Genomic DNA, 24,737 nt, shown 5'->3' on the forward strand with positions numbered 1-24,737 from the left:
AATATTTATAAACTACCATTTTGTTTGATAATTAATAAAATAAAAAGGTCAATGAAATAATATTTTTGAATGAGCTTTGTGCAATGGTGCTTAAAAAGAATATTTTTTAGTTTGACCTACATACACAAAAGATATTTTTTCTTGTTTTTTCTTAACTCTGATACAATGTTAATTTTTTTGTTTACAGTGTCCGCAAAATATTTTAAACATTATACTCAGTGGCTAATTAATAACGATTAAGCATATTATTATAACTATTTTTTTTTTGTTTTTTTAGGATGCCGATTATTATCATTGTGTACAAAGTTGTGAACACAGTACTTCCCGTTTAAACAGTGACTTATCTGACAACGACGGCTCAACGGCATTCGCACTGGTAAGTTTTATTAATAGTAGTTACTTAATTGTTGAGATATGTTGAGATTTTAGAGGCAAAATAATTTGTACCAATTTGTTATCATAAAAATACAGGACCGTTAAGTAATAACACTTAGAGTATTTCAAGTATTTTTTGATGACTCAATTAGATTAGTTTCATGCGTGACCATTAGTTATTACTTATTATAGAGATTTTTTTTTACTAAAGTCTGTTATTGAAAACCTGTTAAGACATTTAGAGTTTATAACTTATGTTTTATATGTTTTTTTTAATAATTTATTTAAAGTTAAAAAAAAAAGAAATAATGTTAATAAACATTGAAGAGTCGTAAAATTACATTTAAAGAACACAAACTCTTGTAACGTTAAATACAAAGTCAACCTTTCTTTCGTCATGTAAATGCTGCAAAGTAAAATTTATTCTACCAACAATCGTTAGTAATCATAATGTTGTATAAGAAACAAAAATAACGTTTTATATAAAAACACAAATCTCCGCATATTAAATAATTACCTAAATATTTTCTGTAATATTTAAATAGTAATAAAATTAAATAAATGTAGAATAATAGTCATAAGTCATAGCTAAATAATTTGAGCCGTAAATTTATACTTCAGTATTTAAATTTTAAAGACAGTTTGTTTGAAATTATTTCTCTTTTACTTTTAAGCATAGTGATTTTAAATTTAAACACAGTAATACTTATCGTTTTATAATAATTCTCTAATTTTTCGGTAGATGGTGTGGTGTAGTTCTGTATTCAGGGTTTTTATATGATCAACTGTATTTTACTTATTATAACTGTAGGTAAACATTTTCTTGTGCCATCTTTTATAGTAGTATGCATGTACCATAAAATATACTTTTATGGTAGATCTTTATTATATTTGCTTCTAATATTTAAGCTACTTGCTTATTTAAAAAAAAACAACACTAATGTTGCCCTTATTGGTTAATTTTAAATCATTTTTATAATGTTTAAGACATAGTTCAGAAAAAATTACTTTTAACTTACATCGTTATTAATAAATAATAGCCAGGGTTTGTCAACATCGAAATTTTGATTAATATGCCATCGATACACAGATGATTTTTATAACCCCAATAACATAATCCTAGATTATAGCCAGCTCTTGAGTTACACGTGCTACTTTGTTTTTCATAATTTTCCCAAACATTTTACTCCTAGCTACACATTTAGACCTTAAAGCACTTTAAAAAATAAATTAACCATGGTCTATATCCATGTATTGATTAATTTGTTGACCTTATTTGTTTCACCTTTCACCTTGTGTAAAGTCTCGTGAAGCAATCTGAAGCTCAGGCAACAAGTATATAAGTGTAAAACTATTAATTCAATTATCATATCCATTAAATTATGCCATGGGATCTCAATACAAAGTAACTTGTTAAAACTAATATTTGAATGTTGCTTTAATATTAATTTCATTAGATAATATTTACATTTTTTTTGGGTTGGGGGGATACATACAAGTTGAAAAATATATGATGAGGAGAATCGTAATTGTCTGGAAAAATATTTGATCAGAAAAGTGTTTTGTGGTATATACGTTTAGTAGGAATTTACTGTATTTCACAGAACCATATTTAGTCATGAAAGTACTTAGTTGTAAATGTATTTTAAATTAACTATAATTCTAGAAACTACATATTGTTAAAAATGAATTATTGTGAGAACGCATTTTAAATACAGTTAAACAAAAATATTGTTCCAATATTATAGGTTGTAACAGAAAGCCTTGATAAATGAAATAACTTTTGTTCTAATCAATATTTTTAATTTTTTTTTTGTATAGAATTTACAGACTTTTGCGCCACAAGTACGTTAACATTTTTTTTTTAATACAGAAAATAAAAAATTAAACATTCAATTTGTTAATTAAAAAAAAGATACTAGTAAAAACGTTTATTTTAGTCGAGCAATTTTTTTTTACAATTATATAGAATATTAATATTTTTTTGGTGTAAACTAATTTGAAGTATAATAATTTTTTATAAAATATTATTTTTGGGTATTTTAAGATCTGAATAAATCTTAAGCTATTGTCTATATAATTTTCATAATGTGTTTAACTTTTATAATTTTTATTTTTATTCGTCAATTCTTCCTGTTACATTGAATTAGTATTTCGACGAAATATTTTCCCAGTAGTAAATATTATTCTATCGAAATAAATTTTCGATAAAATATTTTTCTAACTAAACGCTTTTTTCAATAATTATGACTCCGAAAATAGACGTTCTGACAAAATATTTTCCAACAAAATATAGTCCATACATATTTTGTTGAATATTTATTATCAGAACGTTTATTCTCCTCGGCTTATATTTTTTTGGAACCTTTTCAATCATTTTTTTTTTAATAAATAGCTCTCTTTATCTGATATCTGAAGCATCTTTTTATCCATCTTATAATTTACTAAAGAACTTAAGTATTGGTTGCTCGGTTAATTATTTGATGAAACTATTTTCCAAAACTTTTTTGTATAATAGAGAGATTAGAAGAATTGAGTGTAAGTTATATTATACAATTTATATTGAATCATTTGTAATGATTTATATTCAATGTATTTAGTTATTTCTTTATCTGGAACCACATCTTGACCTGCTTATATATTGTTTAATTTATATGATGTAGAAGAGAAAAAAAATGAAACAAAAGAGGTTCTTACTAGTGTCTAATTAAATATGAAAAAATCTAGAACGTACATAATAATAATGAGAACGGGGTTGGGTTAAAAGTGCTTTGTGTGTGGTAATACGCGTCATATATCCTAAAAGGTATAGGTAGGTCAATCTTATCTTCTTATTTATGTGATTTATCATATGTATGGTAATACATCTCCTATCGAACAATTAATTGCTCAGCTGCTTTAAAAATGAATTAATTAAGGTGGTCTAACGCATAAATAGATTTTTTTTAATAATAAATTTTACTTATTGACTTTTTTTAAGCAACGAATGAATTAGTTTTGTTAGCCACTTAAAATTCATTATTTTTGTATGTTTTTATAAGCTTAAGAATAATTTATTATTTAGGTTTAATGGTATACATTTTAATTTTTTGATAACTGAAAAGTTTGTTTCAATGTGATAATTTATTGGTTTTTTTTTTATTGATCTTAAATTAACATCGGCCATTAGTTTTTATATTAATTACAATAAATGTTATTTAGATTAAATCTTACAATTTATATTTTCTTAAAAATATTAAAACTAGATAGGTGGTGTCTGCGTTCGGTTCAAGTGATGCATCTGGCCTCTAGGGTGTTCGGATGTTGAGGTTGTTGAGTTCATCTGTGTACTAGAGGCATTTTGTAAAATTATGGTTGATTGATAATTCGGTACCACAGGTAGTGCACATAGGTTTTTCTTCCTTTGCATTCATTTATTGTTTATTATATTATTTAAGTATAATATATATTTAATAGGAATAACTTTTGATTAGGAAATCAGTAGTATTCTATCCATTTATCCTACCTAAATATTATTATTGAAATAAAATGTATACCTACTATTTATTTATGAGGTCTGGGATTTTAACTGTAGTCGTTTGGAATGATAATAATTGTTAATATAGTCCATTAAATTAAATAACATTACAAAAAATAAATTTTCTTGGTTCAATCAGAATAACTTATAAAAGATATTTACCTATTGTATGTAAACGTAGCACATAAGATTTTTTTTTAAATGTGTTTTTTATTATATTACAGGAGGATCAACTAGTCAGAGTGTTGGAAAAAAATACCGAGCTAACCATCCAAAATACAGATCTACACAAACAAGTATTACAACTCCAACATGTGAGCAAGTTTAAATTTAAGATAATATTCAGAAATAGAAAAACTTTGAATTTCTAATACAAATTTCTAACTTTTTTTACTTAGGTGAAAAAGGGCTCCGGGCTGAACTCAGTATCAGCCCGGGCAGATGCCGATCAAGAAATAGATGAAATTCTTAAGGCAAGTGTTTATAGTGTTTAGTATTTAAATATGAAAAAATAAATATTATTTTATAATCTATAATTATATTATTATTATTATAATAGTTCTATAATTTTATGATATTATAGCTTATGCAAGATGCAACTGACAAAAAGAGAGCGTTGGAAAAAGATTACAAAGAATGCGTTGTCAAACTTCAAGATAAGCAGCGTGAATTACAGACCAGGCCATCGAATATCAACTATGCAGAAAAAACTAGACTGTGTGAACATATTGAATCATTACAAGTAAAATATAATAGTTTTATAACCGAATTCCTAAATAATAAATAATTTATATTGGATAATTGTGTTTGATTTTAGTCTAAGATTCGAGAGTTGGAAAAGAAGATGGAATTAGAAAATGTAAAACAGGAGGAATTGCAGTTGGAATTAGAACATCACAAAAAGTCTACACTAAGAACTTCATACAAGTCTATAGACTTAGCTTTAAACTCGCCCTCTGAATCTACTACATCTAGTGTAGAACTAAGTAAGTTGTGTTTATACTTAATACACGATAATAATTATATTATGAATTGTGATGTATTATTTTATCTATATGTATATTATAATAAACACATAATTTAAGAATCAAAAAACAACAACGACCTATATAAACTAGCTCGTTAAACGTTTACGTATATCTAATATATTACTATTTCATAGGATCGAATTCTATCAACCATTCTTCTCTACCTGCATCATTAGAGCACATGTATTCTACTGATCAATTGAGACAACACAGATTACAGTCTGCAGGTACAAGTTAATATTATTTATTTACATTGAATAAATAAATAAAGTTACGCTATAAAATACGAAAGTCAATAACATCAATTAATTTTCATTACATAGGAGATGTATTGGAAACAATTAATATCAACAGACCAGTATTATCAAGTATAACGGGTGGTAGAACATCTACTCTGCCTTCAGAAATCGATCGCATAATGGCAAAAATAGACCAAGACAATAGAGTATTAGCTGAACTAGACAAGACAAGATCTACTATAGGTAAGATTAACAACAAGTTTCATAAATTGCATACAATTGTAAATATAAAACACAGGATGTTTAATATATATGTGAACTTTTTAAAACTTAAATCATATAATATATTTATTTTTCAAAATATGAATTATTCAGTTTTATATTTAACTATATATATTGAACACCTTGAATGCGTATATATATAAATATAAAAAAAATAAAAATAAAATAAAACAGTTGCCGGGGGTACCGGGCAAACAGCACCGCTGCATAAAGTCAAAATAAAAAGTGATAAAACGGATTCAAACACAGCACCGCTTCGGTCGTGCTTGAAAAAACGCAGTAAGTCATGGACAGAAATAAAAAAAAGCCTTTCTTATAGTGCAAAGTGTAGTTCATTAGATTATTATAATTAATTTGAAAATTAATTATTCATCAATAAGGAAATAGTCAAATAAGCATAACTTATATAGCCTATAGGTAATTTGACAAAATATATTCAATATGATATTTAGATTTTTAACTAGCACTTACGCTTTTGTTTGTATATATATATATATATATATATATACTACTACATTTAATTTATTTCAATACAATTATTTAGACTACAAGATTATATAATCATATTATAGCATTATAGCACAAAATATTAATAGTTAGAACCTAAGTATTTACGGTGATTAGTATTACGTGCATTATAATTATATTATGTAAGCATATAGGTATGCATCCTATAAAACACATTATTAATAAAACTAATGTGGTCCACGTGCTTATACATTCCTGCTAAAAATTAGAATTATTTTTTTCAATATTTAGCAAACTAATTTTTTCCAAATTAGCCGATAATGCATTCAATTTATTAACTAAATAGCATATATATAATCTGATATGCATGAGTTTGGTCAATACCAAATTTAACATAAAAATTATCTATACAAATTGTTTCTATTTATATTTCAGTCAATTTAATTGCTAGTGCAATATTTTTTTTTTAGTAATTTTAATCTAATTTTCGGAAATATATTAAGGCATAAGTATTATGTCGTATTTATGTTTAAATCTACTTCTTGGCATATTTTAGGTTTGCCGACTGCTGGTATATTGACACCTTCTTCGAGTTCAATGCAAGATCCGAATTATGCTTGGCCTCGGTACCATCGCATATAAATTACCCATACACAGAGGTACGTATAATATTTTGTAATCAAAATATTTTTTTAACATCATATTTTACCATATAAAGCTTTATCGCGTGGCCCCTGGTCATCTGACACAGACATATCAACCCTTATCCATTGGCACATCGGTGTTGCCAACCGTAGGACCGCTTACTACCACGACTCCAGCATTGGATTCTGTCTTATTAGCTACTGGACAGCAATCAAGAATTCAACCCAAAGGACGGATTATGCCAGCGATTCCCAGTATGATCAACGCTCAACAAGATATCGATTGTGAGGGGTTATTTTTAATTTCACCGTGATAAAACTTAAAACTAACGATTGAATTTTTTTGTAGATCAAAATAACATAATTAACGATGCATTAGGGTTAAGTATAGATTCAACGAAACGTATTGGGGAAAGACGAATGCCAGACATGTTGGATATACCAGGAAAGGGACAGTGTTATGTTTATTGTGCGAGGTAATAAATAAAATAAATCGAATAAATGCTAAAATAGTATATTTATTTAATATTAATATGTAATATTTAATTGTAGATATACATATGATCCTTTCTATTGTTCACCTAATGAAAATTTTGAAGAAGAACTTCCAATTACCGCAGGGGATTATATTTTAGTATGGGGTAATAAAGACGAGGTACGTCCAATATTACTATCATATTTAAAATTTGAAGCAGTGATGAATATATTGGTTTTACAACCATGTGACGTGTGTTATGATGTTCCTAACGTTTTTAGAAATATCTATATTACATAATTTTCAGTCATTAAAATTTTAATTTTATGAATGAGCATCTATATTTTTAGTTTTATACTCTAAAGCAGAATATTTTTTCTGTAAAATACAATTTATAAAAAACTAAGTTATTTACTCTGCTGTATAGTATTAAACTTCAAGTAGGCGTCGTGTACCTATACCGTATACCACATCATTGAGCAAGTTACTGTAATGTATATAATATACTATAAATTGAATCAAATTTGAATTCAACGAATGACTAATTATTATAACCAGATTCTGAGCAGTACGATATGATTTATTGTTGTTTTTTGGTAGTTCCTAGTAGTGAACAGGTTTAAGTTGGTACTTTGAAAATATCATAATCTCACAATTAGAAATTTAAATTTAAAAAACAACCAGTAAAACAAAAAAACTAAAAAAAAAACTAGAATTTTTACGCTAAATAGCTTTTGACAAAATCGATTTTATTTTTTAAATTTTCATTTAAAAATGAATAAATGTATAGAGACATAAATCCATTTCAACATTTTAGATTCTGAGAAAAACTATAAATTAATTGATTTTACAATAATATTATTATTATTTATTATTTCTTTGATTTTACTTTTGGGGGCAGTAATAATGCTTTGATTTTCAACTTTGAGGGTGGTTTCTGGTAGAAAAATGGGCTTAGTTGTTACTTTGAGAAGTCAAAATAATTTTTAAAAGAATCCGGGAAAAAAATTAAGGATAAACTAGAATTTGTGTACGCAAAACTAATTTACAAAGATTTGGTTTTTTTTTTGTAATAAAAAAATGAATAGTAGAAGATATTTGAAATTCAATTTTTTCATATTTAATAATCTACCTTTTAATTCAAATTTAATTCATACATTACAGTGATTAATTCCTCAATAACTAAATATATTCGACGCTTACTGTACAGCAAAGCGATTATCATTTTCTACTTTTTTAAATAATAATTTTTTATAAATATATTTTATCATTTACAAAATATATTGACTCCGTTTGTGAAACATATTAAAACATTTTTTAAATTTTCGTTTTTTATTCAATTTATGTGCAATAAAATTTTCGTTGTTGTGTAAAAAAACTTGATTATTTAATGTAAGGTTTTCATTAATGATTTTTACAGCAATTAAGAAATATTGAAAATACATAGCCACAATTCTTTTAACAAGCATTTAATAATGATATTTTTTTAAAATTCGCAAAAATCACCAAAATATTATAGGTATAAAATATAAATAATGTTGTTTTAAAAAATACTTAGGTATACTTTTTAATATTAACACCTATATATAATTTTATGAGTGATTGGATTTAAAATTTTGACGACAACGTAATATATATATGTATAGTAATTGCCACGTAAAATAACTATTTTTATTAGTTGAAAACCTAATCTATAATTCTTAAAATATTTATTAAAGAAACTTTTTACCATAAGTATCAGTATTGACTGAAGAAAAAATAACAATGATATAATATGATATAAATATATACTACTATAATAATTAAATATTAATAATATAACAAATGCAATGTTTTTGTCAACAATTAACCTTAACCACCGTATATTTTAATAGTAATATAAATTACTATAATGCAATGTAGAATTGTAAACATATTAATATATGTCGTATTAAAAAAAAAAATTATTTTAAATGTCTTTTAACATCTTAAAAAGAGCTTGAGTGTTTTGAAATTGTACTAAATTATATTCTAAATATTTAGTGAAATTTTGAAGTATCAACGGTCATTTACTTTTTAATTAAAATAAAATAAATGCTGTTATTTTATCAAATATTATTATTGCGTAATTATTTCTGTTTTCCGTAATTTGTTTGTCTTGTTATTCCTGATTAATAACAAAAATATTAATAATGTCGAGTCACCAATACATTTGTTGGATATATTTAATATATGCTTGTCATTATTTTTACCGCTAACGTTATGAAGGTTAGGTTAGGACCTAACCGTTAGATTATGTTAAAATGTTACATTGTGTAGTACAAAATATGTAGATTTTATGTAACAATAATTTTATATATTTTTTGGATATAGGATGGGTTTTTTGATGGTGAGCTTTTAGATGGAAGACGTGGTTTAGTGCCTTCAAATTATGTACAACAGCTTTATGGTAGAGATCTTGAAGATTTCTATCAGTCTATGGTCGTCAGACTTAGAGAATGTGACGATAGTGCGACAACTACGGTTCCTCAAAATATTGAATACATGCTCCCAGGTGAAAAAAAAAATATTGTTATTGATATATAATAAAAACTATTAAAAATAAAATAGTTATTTATTTTTTTTAAAATCTTAACAGATGAACAAATGAAGAGACTGGCTCAACAAGAGTACAATAATATGTTAGAAGAATTACAAGAAGACGATAACGTCGATGACGATGGTGAGATTTTAAAAATAATTTACTTCTAATTGATTTCTGTTGTTCAGCTTCTTATTTATTCTTATATTTATTGAAAACCTATTAACATAAAAATTCAGATAGACATTTGACCAAATATGGCAATAGGCATAGGAATAAATTGCTTGCTAATAGGAAAGTATATGAAATATAAATTATAAGTATGTTATTAAGTTTGTAGAAATGTTATAATTTCAATTTTTCTTTAAGTTTTAAACGAGGAATACTAGAGAATATATTAGTTACAATTATTAGAGCTTTATAGATTTTTAGATTATGTGTGGACTGTGGGTAATATGTCTTATCAAATTAAATAATTGTAAGTGTTTTAATACCCATGTTCTTTCCTGTCTTATAGCTAAAAAAACGTTAATTTGAGAATTCCGTAAATAGATTGTTTTAAGAATAATTGAATAATAAAGCATTCAAATTTATTTTATTTTTATCAAATAGTTTCAAGTTGTATGTTTTGTTATAAAAATTATAACAAGTCAATAGGAAAAAATATTAGTGATATTACAATTTAAAAATATTATTACATGGTGGTGGCTGAATATTCTAGACTAGTGCATGTAGAGCTAGCGTAGAGTAATAGCGTCTTGTTTTGGGGGGGAAATTGTTTTTCCGGGACATCGACACTGTTAGACATGTTCTTCTCGCTGCTAGTACCGGCACCGAAGCAGCTGACGTTGGAAAGGCAGTTGAACAAAAGCGTGCTGATTGGTTGGAACGCGCCTTCTTCTGAAGAAGGTTGTTTGCCAGAGTCATATCATGTATACGTAGATGGAAATTTGAAAACAACTATTAAAGCTACAGAAAGAACTAGAGCTTTAGTTGAAGGAGTTGACTCAAACAAGGTAATAGTATAATTATGTGTATATTATTTTGTGTAAAGTATAATTGTCTTAGATTTTTTAAAACCAATGAATAGTAATAATTCATAATAATTCTATAGGTATAATATATTATTTTATATTATTATTTTATACTATTATTGACTTGAGTAATTGTGTAACCTTACAAAAAAATTATTTACCTTTGATGTTTATACTGTCTAATGTCATGTTCTAAAATTAGGTATACCCAAATAAATATTTAAATAATATATATAACATCTAGTATAAACAATGATTACAACAATTTAAATAAATTGAATAACATACATATTACATATATTATCAGTTACGTACATAAAACTATAACAGTATTATAACTTGTTGATTTGGGTCACGAAACAACTTTGATGTTCTATGATAGAATTGTTATTTATGTGAATAGGTGCTTGTTTAATGATTATATTTCATAACTTTGAAGTTGACTATAGATTTATAGTTATTTATAGTTTATTCTAATATCATTATCAAAATATTAAACTATTTATAATATTATCTATAAAATATTATTGCACTGTTTTATTGAGATATTTAATTGTTTACTAAATATTACTAAAAATGTATGGATTTTTTTTGTTTATTTCTTTATGCAATACTTAAAATATATTTTAAGCATTATTATTTTTTATGGTTTGCAGCCACATAGAATCAGTGTAAGATCAGTAACAGCTAATAGAAGAACATCTAGAGATGCTGCTTGTACAATGGTTATTGGTAAGGAAAAAGAGTTGCCATTACGACCATCACACGTAAAGGCTAGCCAAGTAACATCCACGTCCGCTGTTATATCATGGTTGCCAAGCAACAGTAATTTTCAACATGTGGTTTGCGTTAATAATGTTGAACTCAGAACTGTCAAACCTGGTGTTTACAAACATACAATTACAGGTAATTTTTTTTTTTTATATTATGTAGTTACTATATACACATCATCATAAAATATGCATAATATTATATGGCTTCTATAGACTATAGTTGACCGAATATCATATAACAAATTGTATAATATGAGTTGTATTTTAATTAAATTTATTTCTAAAAGTCATATCGAATACTATAGTGGTAGATAAATACATAACGGCATGTGTTCGTTACTTTGTTAGTTGTGTTTTACAAAGAAAGTTATAAAATAATTTTTCTTGAAAAATAAACCGTCGTGTTATATAATGTATAGTGTGTAATACCAAAATAAGATAACAGTTGTTAATAATTATTTTACACGAAACAGTTAATTTTATCATAATTAATATTTACAATAAAGAAAAGCATGATAGGACTTAAGATTCCGTTATGACTAATTGACAATAACTTTCATTCGTTCAATATGTATTCGTATATGTTATTATTATGCAAAGGTTATGGGATATGATTACCTATATACCTTTATGATGATAAATGGAAGTATATATAGAAAATAATATACATTCCTACTAGGGACACTGAAAACTGGTGTTTGAAAGGATTTTATTTTCTTGATGATTAGTTGTTTAGTAAAACATAATCTGATCTTATTGAAAAAATATAGGGACAGAATATTTAAGAACGATCAAATAAATTTTAATGCTGCACATATTTTGATAACAATTATTCAAACAAGACTTAAGAGTATTATTGCATGACTTAATCATATAGCTACTATTTTTAGCAATAGATTGTGTAACAGGAATACTTATATTGGTAGGAATATTATTGTTTGTTGGTAAATTTGAAAAAAAATACTTAAAAGTAGATTTATAACGGGTGCAGTAGATACAACTTGAGTTGGAGAACTAATTATGTTGGCAGTAAACTTATGTTACGATTAATATCTTGTAGTAACTAAAAGATCTTTATTTTATTTGTTTAATGAAATCGTTATGTCGTTATTAATATCTTCAAAATTTTTATAAAATTGTCCAATACAAAAATTATACATATTGTAGTAACTAAAAACTCAAGTGTTATTGTATTAATAATATAAATCTAAAAAATACATAATCAATAATCGATAATTGTCCTTAGTAGATTAATTTTCTTTAATTTAATATAACTTAAATAAATATGATTTTCTTAATCATATCAAAGTATTAATAATAATATAAAAATTAAATACATTTTTAAGTATATTAGTTCATGGGTTTTGTTTATAGGTTTGGTGCCTAATACATTATACAGAGTAACAGTTAGTGCTAAGACGTTACGTGCACCGACGTTTGATCAAAAAAGGACTTCTACCTCTATGGAAAAATTTTCTACGCACATAAATTTTAAAACGCTGCCTAAAGGTAAACAGTTTTGAATTGATGTTTCATATAACAATCGGACATGAGATTTATAATTACTGCTATGTACCCATTGTTACTTTTGTCATGAGAAAATAATGTGTTGGCTTTGCGAAGTTGAAAGCTAACTTGAGTCGGTTTTTACCGAATAAAGTTAATTTACTCAACTGCAAAATTTTATTTTACATCACATTCATCTAATAAATATTGTTAAATAATGATATATGCAAATTGTAATTCTTTGCTTGTTTTCTTTATTGTATTGTGCTTGCATGTTTGCATACAGGCTGTAAAGGTAGATAATACATCATTTTATATTTTTGTAGAATATATTTATTATCAATTACGAAAAAATTCAAATATTTAAAGAAAAAAATGTTATTCTAATAAATATTTTTAAATACCCATTGTTTTTATAAATAAAAATAATAATGAAAGTTCTTTAAAGAAAAATGTATTTTTCTTACAACTTTTAGATTTAAAAAAACTAAAATCAATATCTTTTATTACTTAACATTTTATTTTTTTACATTTTTATTTATCAACCTATTCAGAAATATTAAAGTTATGAGATCTATAGTTTATGAATAATAATTAGGTATAAAATATTTTTGTCATTCTGTTTCCTTTCAGTAACATTTTTTTCTTTGATTTTTTTTTTGTATTTAACGTTACTTTTTTTAGAGAATGTTTTATTATATGCTAATTTACAATGTCATTTTTAGGACTTCCGGATCCACCTTCAGAAGTACAAGTAGAATCAGGACCACAAGATGGAACTTTATTGGTAACATGGCTTCCGGTGACTACCACACTCAGTGACCCCTCTAACCGTGGTCATATAACAGGTTATGCTGTTTATGCAGATGGAAAAAAAGTGTCGGATATTGATAGCCCAACTGGTTAGAATTTTAGAATCATATTTATAATACATGAGATTTTACAATTCAAAATACTATAAAACCTAAATCAAATATAATAATCATTACAGAAATTATTTTATTAAAAAATAATACAATTTTATTGATTCACATTATGATTTTCAGGCGATCATGCTTTAATCGATATCACTCAACTGCTCAGTCTTAACCCCAGACAAGTAACCGTACGCACTAAGTCTAGGGATAACCAGTCTACTGATAGTAATCCGGTTTTGATACCCGGTGCAAAAAATAAATCACCTCATCATCACAATCATCATCATAAAGTAAACAATTTAAGTACCAATAAACAAAATAGTAATAATAGTAATAATAAATTTTATTTCTTTATCGATCTTGCTATTTTTGGTTATATTTAAAAAGCTTAAGGTGTTATATTAATTTAACCATTTTTAAATATACTTTAGCAAGATGAAGACAAACGAATTAAATATGGATCTGCTGTACCAAATCATATGAGACCGCAACGGAATGCTTATGGCCAGGTAATCGTGGACACGGAAACAGAAAATCTTAGTGATAAAGAAATATTTCCTGGGCAAATAAGCATACCATCGATAGGTATGTATTAAATTGTATTAAATCATTGATAACCTTCAAATAATACATTTGGACAGAAGTTACGAAAGATTTTGCTGGAGAGGGAAATTATAGTGAAGAGGAATTCATGGAAAATGGAAGAGGAGCAAGGCGTGCTCCTTCAGCTCATCCACATAGGCCTGCAGCACCCACTCCTAGGTCTAAACCTCCTCATCACGGTCGTCATCATTATGATGAAAGGTATTTTTAGAACTAGTGATTGTGATACACTATAGAAATTATTTTATTTGTTACATTTGTAGAGAGCAGTTCTATCAAAACGAAAAACAAATAGAACCTAGAATAAAGCACGTTAGTGGTGGTGGAGACCAAAGAACTTACAGAGGGAGAGGTTCTGATCCAAGACAGACTGTTTATCAGAAAACACCAAGAGACAAACGACCTAGATGGGTAGTGGCTATTTATGACTATGATCCAACTACTATGTCTCCTAACCCAGATGTTTGTGATGAAGAATTACCATTTAAAGAAGGAGAACATATAAAGGTTTGCTATTATATTACATTATGAAACATGTATGTAGGTATTTAAGTATATTTATTTATGTAAAAATTACTAGCATAAGCTCGAGAATATTATCTATATTAAAAATAATTAATGCCGGTATTAAAATATAAAATTCTAAATAATAAACTTAATAGTGAATGTTATATTATTAACTAGCTGTATTGGATATAACGTCATATTGATGTATTTTGATTTAAATGTAATATATTTTTGAACAAATGGGTTGAAATATGCCTCCACCCGGAAAAATAAACAACAAAAGTAGGTTATATAATAAGAACACAAACTTTTCACGTGGTCGACTGAATGATTCCACATAACGAATTTGTTTGAATTTTTTCTTCCGATTTTAGTAAACTACTTTAAATATATAATTATGTTTTAATTATTGTAGATATATGGAGATAAAGATCCGGATGGTTTCTATTGGGGTGAAAGTAGAGGAAGATTTGGTTATGTTCCTCATAATATGGTCATGGAATTATCAGATATGCAAAAGGTAAATGTATACAATTTTATTTATGAAGAATAAATCTACGATTATTCGTTTGTTATATTATTAACAAATCATAAGTTGTAAGATATAGTATAAAATAAAATGTAATTATTGATAAATGGATTATTTTTGTAAAGTTAATGAAAAAAGTAGTGTATAATAATATATTTTTCACTTCTGATTATTAGTAGTTCTGTTTGTATTTTTTTTTTTTTGTAAGATGATACATCTATTATCATTACTTTCCCCGGGTTTAAACAAGACAAGTAAAGCAAATTGGGTTTAAGAAGTCAAAAAGCCATTAAGTTTCGTTCAATTTATTTCACCTAATTCCAATATCATGCTAATAATGCTAAATATCTCTAATAGTCTGTGTGATAATAGTAACTAAACTTACTTTGATTGTTTAATTATACAAAAATGTTAATATGTTTGCAATTTTTTAAAGAATCAAGATCCTAGGAATAGAAAAGATGATCGTTGGATTGATCCGTATTCGGGTCCTGTAAAAAAAATGGTGGCATTATATGATTATGACCCGACTGAAAATTCACCAAATGTCGATGGAGATGTAAGTCAATCATATTAATTTTTAATTAGGTAGCTAATATTTTTAATGTGATATAATTATATTGATATATTATTGTAATTATAAGTTGGTTATGAAAATACTGTGGTATTTATATAATATGTATTACGTATTAATTGAAACTGTTTTATGTATCATAGTTGAGATATATATATATATAAACATTAGGTAGGTATAATGTATAATATTTTACATCAATCTAGCCATCTTATTAATGCTATTAATTTAACACGATGTTAAGTTGAAAATAATATACAAACAGTTTTATTCTGTTTTTAGTTAAAAAAATTTAATATGCAAATATAATATAGATTACTCATAAATCATAAATATTTATCAGGTAGACATAGAGATATCAGATACAACATTTTATTTTTCGTTTTGTTTCAGCAAGTAGAATTACATTTCAAAATGGGTCAGACCATTTTCATATATGGGGAAATGGACGATGATGGTTTTTACAGAGGTGAGTGCAACGGAGTCCGGGGTCTAGTACCTTCAAATTTCTTGGTGGAGGTAGGCACAGAGTATGCTGATGGGGAGAGTGTAGGGCCACTACAACCCAAAGGTCAAAGGCAGACACAGCATCACCAACAGCAGCAACAGCAACAACAACAACAACAGCAGCAGCACCAGCAACAGCAACAGGATATGAGAGGACACGGCCCGGGCGCTCGTGGTCCACCACCCCCGCCTCGAGGCATAGATCAGCCAATTAAACGTAAAGGTACGCATCTCCGAAAAAGTTATCCTCTGCCCTTTAATCATAGTCCATACATAATTATTTCACAGATATTCTTTATGGTTAAATTTTAACCTTGAAGCAGCTGTTTACATTTAATGTCCATCACACACTTATTACATTTTTCGGGTGTGCGGCAATTGACATAGTTAGACGATGATCAACAAAGGAAACTATAATCGTCTTGCCGCACTCAACTCTTATAATGTAACAATGTACTGAATAAAATTGTAAATGAAAGTACCGTGATGGTGGGTTATCCGTTATCGTTGTAAAATTAAAAAAGCGCGTTAAATATAAAAATAAAAAAAATACATATATAAAATATTTTAATTCATTATGGTGAATATTTAGACACGCGAGATCTTTAGGAAAAACATGCATATACACCTACACAATGAGTCGAAATAGTGGAAATATATAAATATGTTTTATTTGTTTTTGCCTGATTACTTCAGCAGCTTGTTTTTGTTTTGTTATGTTGTTATTTTCTGGCCCGGTTTTTGTCACTGAATTTATTTGTTACCCTATTGCAATGGCTTTTGAAATTATTGTTTTGTTTTTTATTGAAAACTTGACAAGATTATGTTGTGTTATTGGTAATATAATATATTTATGTTTAATGTGCATACCCATAACCCATTATTCTCTGCAACACATATAAATACCATAATAAAGTGTACTTATAATATTCATATTACTCAATACATGAACTAGTGATTTTTTTTTTAAATGATGCACTCATTATCTTGGGGAATGTTTATGGTTATAGAATAAATATTTTTTTTATGAGTTTGAAGTAATTGTAAAACAACATTTTTAAAAATAATTATTATACATTTATACTTAATAATGATTTTTAAATTTATTTTATGACTACAAATAATTTTAATTTCATATTTAAAAGCTGAATACTTTTCAAAAAAGGTTGATATATAGTTATTGAATATGCGCATAAGTTTTTTGTTTATTAAAAAGCATTAAAGTTTAAAAAAAAAAGATAAGACATAAATGTCAAAGAGTATCCTGTGTATAATCGAGTAGTGAATATTCACTATTAATTAAAAGTTTTAATTTAACATTTTAACCTAAGTAATAAACAGCTATTTATATATTTAATGCTTCTGCATAGAAATTATTTTTTTTGAATTAAATTACATAAATTAAAATTGGAATTGTTACTAAAAAAAAAAATACAAAAATACTAAGTTTGATTATTTTTTTTTAAATAATATTTTTCTCGAAATATAGTTTTCATTGACTCCAAAGTTGAGACTAGATCTTTATTTTTTAAAACACCTAAATTGGCTAAGATAATGATTGTTTCTTTTAAAAAAATGTTTCAAAATATTAAAATATATAATATATAATATAAAATATATTACTATGTAACTAATTTCGTGTTTGCAGTAATTGTTAAATGTAAATATGAAACATGTAAATTTGAATGTTGCTAAGCGATCGCGTCGCACGGTAGCACGAACGTGTTGGTACTGCAATCGAAGAAAAAATAAAGAATGTTAAATATTTAGGTTTTAACAGATTTTTTTTTAAATTAATCTCAAACCCACACTCCTTCAATTATCATTAGTTTTTATTCTGTGAAAATTGTAGGAGAGAATATGAGAAATCGATAATAATGAATTTCAAAAAATTAATATCTACTATATTCCTTACGTTACATTCAATATTAATATCTTACTATTTTTCTTTTATAAATACTTAAGTTGTTTAAGCATAACTAATTTATTATAAGATTCAAGCTTCTTCGTTATATGTTATGCAACGATTTTGTAAATTAATTTCCATCATAGCGAAAATGAATTTTAATACATTTTGTTTTGTACAAGTTTTTTTTCTCTTCAACAAATCAACCTTGTATGCCATTTTATGAATTTTACTCAATTATTACAAGAGCCATGTTATGCATTTAAAGGTTCAAAAATTATTTTTTATCACATTAGTTTTCATAATTTGTTGACGTACCTGATTGATCGATATAACTTATTATTGGCCATTTTCTGCTTAAATTGTGTAGCTCCCTACAAATAATTATGTTTGAGTTTATAACGTCAACACAATATTACGTTTGTAGTAATTAAAATCAATTTTCCACTCTAAAAAAATAACAAATCACCCCAAAAAATTTTTAATGCTGTAAATTTGATTTCGAATTTTACTTTACTCCATTGAGTAGGTCACTGTAATAAATGTGTCAAATTTGAATTCAATGATAAATCATTGCATTTGAAAAATTAATCTGAGTGGAGACAATGATACAGTATATCTCTAATGATATTTTAGAGTTTATTTTTATTTACTGTTACTATTTATTATGGTAGATTGAAATAATTTTCGCCGTAAACATCACATATTATACCATATAATAATATTAGATAATTAAAATATTTTATTTTTATTATTATATATTATTGTTATTAACTTATAAGTCAATACTATACCTATTTTACTGCTTCTAGATGTAGCATAATATCAGGTATAAAAAAATAAAATACGTACATCATTGTAAAACCGAAATGATGGATATACATATTCATTTCTCCGCTCAGAATCTAAAATAAAACATATGAGAAAGTTATTAAATAATTTTTAATTAATAACCTAACAGAGAAATTAAAAAAGAGTAAGTGGAGCTATAAACTATAAATAAGTGTAATTACATTTTTATTCCATATGTTGTACCAGCAATAATAATCATTAATTTTATTCATGGAATTGTAGAATAGACATGGAAAATTAATTAATGGATTGATTTTATACATTTAAAAATCATATTTTTAGGTCAGATATGTTTTTAAAGAGTGTTAGTTTAATCAATAAATATTTAAAAAAGTAACTTAGAAGCTATTTAAATCGGTGTTTACTAATTGCGATCAAAATCAAAAATTACGTACTAGTTGCGGTCAACCAATTAAAAGGTTACCTACTAATTGCGGTCACTGTTTGCGCTTTAATAACTCAATTGTGGGATAAAAGCACAACAATATATAAATATTTCTAAAATGTATAGTATTTTTATATTTCAAAAACAACAGTGATCGACTTCAGTTAACAAACTACGGTGACGGTTAATAATCATTTAAGATTACTGTACAGTATATTATATAGTATAAACTTACATCAAATGGCATTTAATAGCTCTAAAGTCAACTCTAATATAAAAGCATGGAACTTGTACATACCAACAAAATTTCCAGATTAGATTACTTATTCAGCTCAAATTTCAAATTACATTTGTTAGGCACTCATTATAATATTATACTACTAATATATAATTTAAATTCTAAATTTTTAACTCATTTTATTATCAGTGTAAAAGCTCAGTCTTTACTGTGACCGCAACTTAGACATTACCTACAATTGCAGCAACCGCAACTGTTATATGTGCTTATCTCAAAAATCATCCATGACCGCAACTAGTATACAGTCGGTTATAAAAATTAAAATATTATTTTCTGGCCGTAAGTATGTAATTTATAGAGTTAAAATAACTAAAATGTTTTTTTTGCTCGCTTTGGTAATAAAATATATTGTTTTAATTAAAAACTTTAATTAGGAATATGAAAACTGATTATAACATTAATTTTAAACTTAAATATAAGTTAAAGAAAAAAATGTATAGCTCCACCTACATATTTTGTTTAATTATTTAAAAAATAAATAAAAAATGCATGTTATAACATTGATCTCTATGTGTGCTTTAAATGTTTTATGATTTTTTTTCTTTATTTTTTTATGGTTCTTGATTAATTCAAATTTATTCATCAGCTATAAATTATTATTCTAATAAAATATGCTGAATTTGTTTGTTCAAACTGAATGAATTTGTAAATTTTTCTCAACGATATGACCCACCTTCAATGTGTTCCAAGCATGAAAATGGTTTTCCACCGCACACATCACATCTAAAATAAAAACGAAATTAAAAAAAAAAAAAATCTACAGTTACGTTTTTATTTTTGATAATTTTATTTTTGTGAATTCATCCATTACTCATTATAAAACTCAGATATTGCATGTTCTGTGTCTTAGTTTTTTTGTCATGGTCAAAAAAACCAAACCATACAAAATTATATGTTTTCTGTATGTTTTTCTATCTTTTTGTTTTTCTATCTTTGTTCTGTTCGCTATAGATGCCTGCCTTCCGCAGTATGATTATCACCAGGTGAGTGCGTGTGAGCTATTAATGATCTGTGTCTTCTTCAATACATATATTTATACAACAAATACACTCACACTCTTTATCGACCAGACAACAACAACCTCTACAATATTAACACACACAAAACATAACATATTCTGTGTGCTACGTCTAGCTGCCGGTGCACCCGTCACATTATAAACATAATGGAATAATGTACACAATATTTAAGTTTAAATCATTAAAATTCGATAATTACAGGTATATTAATAATATAGTAATACTCACATAGGATTTTATAATAAAATATATTTTTTACTAGTGTATATTTATTCTGTATTTTAGATTTATCCAATTTATATTATTTTTATCTTTCAAAAACTAAATAGGTATCTAAATAAATTTTTTCTCATTGTTTTGCAAGATAATTTACAGTGTCAACTCTTATTAAAACATAATTTTAGTTTGAAATTCATCATAATACCAACAAAGTAACTTTATTTCTCTGACTACGGTTTATATGTTAATGAATGTGTGGCAACTTGCGTCTGTTTGGGCGTATGGAAATAAGTTATATTTTATTAAACAATTGAACATAAGATATACAACATTATTTTGTTTAATTTTTAATTAAATTAGAATTTACTAATCTCAACACTAAATTTTAATTGATAATCATAAAATATTATTATTAATTAAACCTAGTTATTGATTTTTATTTTCAACGTTCTCTCGAAATGTATTTACAACAGGCAGCTGAATTTATTCACACTAACGGTAGGTATATCCAAGACTTTGAGAATCCTATGTGTGTTGGTTGCGTTTTAGGGTAATTTTGTTTGACTATTTGGTACTTAAAAAACCGTGTCGGGATTTTAGATGTCAGCGGTGGATGCGAGGGAGAGAGGAGATCCGTACGAGAGGAGAGATGGTAGAGACGGAAGCGGTGGTCAGTCAGCGGGTAGTGGTGGTGTTCAGAGCACGTCGGGAAAACTATTCAAGGGCCTAGCACATGTTGTTCCAGACTTCGGACTTGGTAATAGGCCACAAGATGGTCAACAAATCCATAACCAAGGGCATACTGGAGGTGGAACATCGAGTTTCATGCAAAAGCTGAACGATCTGACCCATCACAATCCTGTCAACAACACTACTATGAATCAACAAAACCAACAAAATCAGCAGCAACAGCAGCAGCAGTCACAACAGCAGCCCGATCATGGTGTGGATAACATTCTGTCAAAGGGCAAAGAATTGATTTTCATGAAATTTGGGCTGGGAAAATGATGTTTACCGATGACTATTAACGTAGTGTTCACTGCCGATGTCACTGTGATCCGTTTATATTTTTAATGTATAATTTAATGTCTATATTTACGTTTCTTGATATCGGTAAATATTTCTATTTATTTAAAAGACATAGCAAAACCTATATGTTTATAGTTAATTGAACAAAAAGATAAATAAATAACAAAAATGCTAAAAAACGCTCTTTCTACTAATAACTGTAATCGGTGATGAATAAATCATATGCAAATTGTTTATGTATTAATCGTTAAAGCCCTTTTTGGATTCATGTTAATAGTCAACGGTAAATATGTTTTTTTATAGATAATGATGATATGGATTATCCTCTTTTTGACTTCCATTTAGGATAAATATATTATTATTACTTTTATTTTCTAATCTGACTTATAACACGTACATTTAGTCAAATTTTTTTTGTATCATATAATCTAATAATATAAAACAGTAATGTAATAATTTTATCATTTCGATTGGTATACATCGTATAACATACATATACACGTCATTATTATTATTAATTGTTAATATATAATAGGTGTATATTATATATAAATTTATATTGTGTAATCTATATACGCATACATAATAGTATTACATTATATGGTTACGAATATTAAACGATAGGTTTGTTATAAGCTGTACGTGAGAAAAGTCAAAGGCTGTGATATTATTAGTTGTTTACTTACAACCGCCTGCACTATACTTGAAGTAAGAATTTTTTTAAATTACAAATTACACGATTTCGATATAATACATAGTAAATATATACAATGGCGGTATTCAAGTTCAATTTTCCAGTTGAAACAGTATTTGTGACTCGTTTTATCTTGCCTTAAGGCCCGGAAACGACTTGTACATTCATACGCTGCAACATTTGCACTCGACCATAAGAGACGATCACATAGATCAAATTCATGTGCGCACTAATCTTTTTAATTAAACTAATTTCTTAAAAATTTCCAACCCAAAACCAATCGTATTTATATTATCTATACGACTACATTGCAGAATGTAAATATATATTTTCTGGGTTAACCAAATTTTCACGTGTTACAAACTAGAGTTTTATTGCTCCGTGCGTGCTGAAAATTATAATAATAATAATAATAATAATAATACTAATAATACTATAATTATATAGTTTTCGGTGCCTCGATTATAATATACATATAATAACACTGATTCCATTTCGCAACTGCCAACTATTTATATACCATATACGTACTTCTTTTCTATTACATATGTCGGTTGCTATTCGTGTTTTTGTCATATAATATTATGTAATGGATTATGTTAGTTGTATACTGAAGGATGTATTAGTTAAGTCTTATTAAGTCCTATATATTATAGCTTTATTAAAGTACATCGGATGACATAAAAAGTTATAGATAGGAATAATTTAAAAACAAATGAAAAATTCTTTACAAACGTTTCTTGTCATCCCCATATATATAATATGTATGCACATTCACATCTGGTAATATGTATATACATACAAAATGTAATAATATAATTATTATAATTATTAGATACATTCTTTATAAAATGTGTATTGGTGTAAATAATAATTCTCACTTTTAGATTTTTATTAGAAAAAAATATTTTATGAACATTGATTGCGTTATCGTTTACTATCATTTTAATATAACATTCAAATTGTCTAAAATTATATTCTACAATGATTATTTTTAAGCTATATAATGGATTATATCTAAAATATACTCATTTCATCATAATATGTAATGTAATTTTAAGGTACTTCAAATAAATTATTGAATGCTGTTCATAAATTAAAATATAATATCTTTCAAATATATACAATCTTGTTAATTTTTATTCTTTGCGATAAAATATATGACAAAAATTTACAAATGTAAATAGGAATAGGATTATTAACAGGTGTAAAATCGCATGTTTTCACCCAACCATTAAAACTGCTAAAATATATTATAGTTTTTCACTTTTAATTTATCTACATCAACCTAACATGTTTTGTATAGGTAGGCATTACTCAATAACTGTTTATAGCCTTCTAGGTAAAATGTACATATATATTATATTTTAAGTTATTTAAAAATTTGTTTAAATAAAAAAGACAAGTTATTTAAAAATCAGACATTGATTAAGGCAGTGCTTGATTTAGAAAAAAATTAGAAGAGGTACTCAGTAGGTGTTTGATGAACGAACGTTTCACACAAAATTCAATGTCACATTACTTTGGGGGGCAAAGCCCCTCACGTCCCCTTCAGCTATCCATAATCCCAAAAAATCATTAAATTTATTATATAAAAATATTTTAAAATAGAGAAACATTTATTTATGTATTATATCATCAAATAACATTATAGTTTATATTACGATTTATAAAAATATATAATATGTTATTAATTCATCAATACACCTACAAAAAACTTATCATGTATTATTAGTTATTACATATACATGTACATGAATACAGTAGTACTGTGCGACATAAACGTTGTCGAGAAAC

General features: G+C 26.2%; 1 protein-coding gene across 1 annotated transcript in view; it reads left to right on the forward strand.

Annotated features, from left to right (window-relative positions):
- Window positions 1–23,803, forward strand: part of LOC113550451 — a 38,675-nt gene extending 14,872 nt beyond the window's left edge. The window contains 29 exon segments of the mRNA XM_026952280.1: window positions 278–376; window positions 4,117–4,206; window positions 4,291–4,365; window positions 4,476–4,634; window positions 4,710–4,878; window positions 5,055–5,147; window positions 5,244–5,402; window positions 5,616–5,720; window positions 6,466–6,522; window positions 6,525–6,568; window positions 6,628–6,838; window positions 6,903–7,029; window positions 7,106–7,208; window positions 9,381–9,561; window positions 9,646–9,729; window positions 10,393–10,604; window positions 11,279–11,528; window positions 12,770–12,904; window positions 13,188–13,196; window positions 13,627–13,803; window positions 13,948–14,108; window positions 14,250–14,403; window positions 14,460–14,622; window positions 14,685–14,928; window positions 15,344–15,448; window positions 15,894–16,016; window positions 16,425–16,761; window positions 20,931–20,962; window positions 21,818–23,803. Of these exon segments, the coding sequence (XP_026808081.1) occupies window positions 278–376; window positions 4,117–4,206; window positions 4,291–4,365; window positions 4,476–4,634; window positions 4,710–4,878; window positions 5,055–5,147; window positions 5,244–5,402; window positions 5,616–5,720; window positions 6,466–6,522; window positions 6,525–6,568; window positions 6,628–6,838; window positions 6,903–7,029; window positions 7,106–7,208; window positions 9,381–9,561; window positions 9,646–9,729; window positions 10,393–10,604; window positions 11,279–11,528; window positions 12,770–12,904; window positions 13,188–13,196; window positions 13,627–13,803; window positions 13,948–14,108; window positions 14,250–14,403; window positions 14,460–14,622; window positions 14,685–14,928; window positions 15,344–15,448; window positions 15,894–16,016; window positions 16,425–16,761; window positions 20,931–20,962; window positions 21,818–22,225 (4,266 nt within the window). The 3' untranslated portion in view covers window positions 22,226–23,803.
- The last annotated feature ends 934 nt before the right edge of the window (window positions 23,804–24,737 follow it).

The sequence above is a fragment of the Rhopalosiphum maidis genome, chromosome 1 (assembly GCF_003676215.2).
Source record: "Rhopalosiphum maidis isolate BTI-1 chromosome 1, ASM367621v3, whole genome shotgun sequence".
Taxonomy (NCBI): domain Eukaryota; kingdom Metazoa; phylum Arthropoda; class Insecta; order Hemiptera; family Aphididae; genus Rhopalosiphum; species Rhopalosiphum maidis.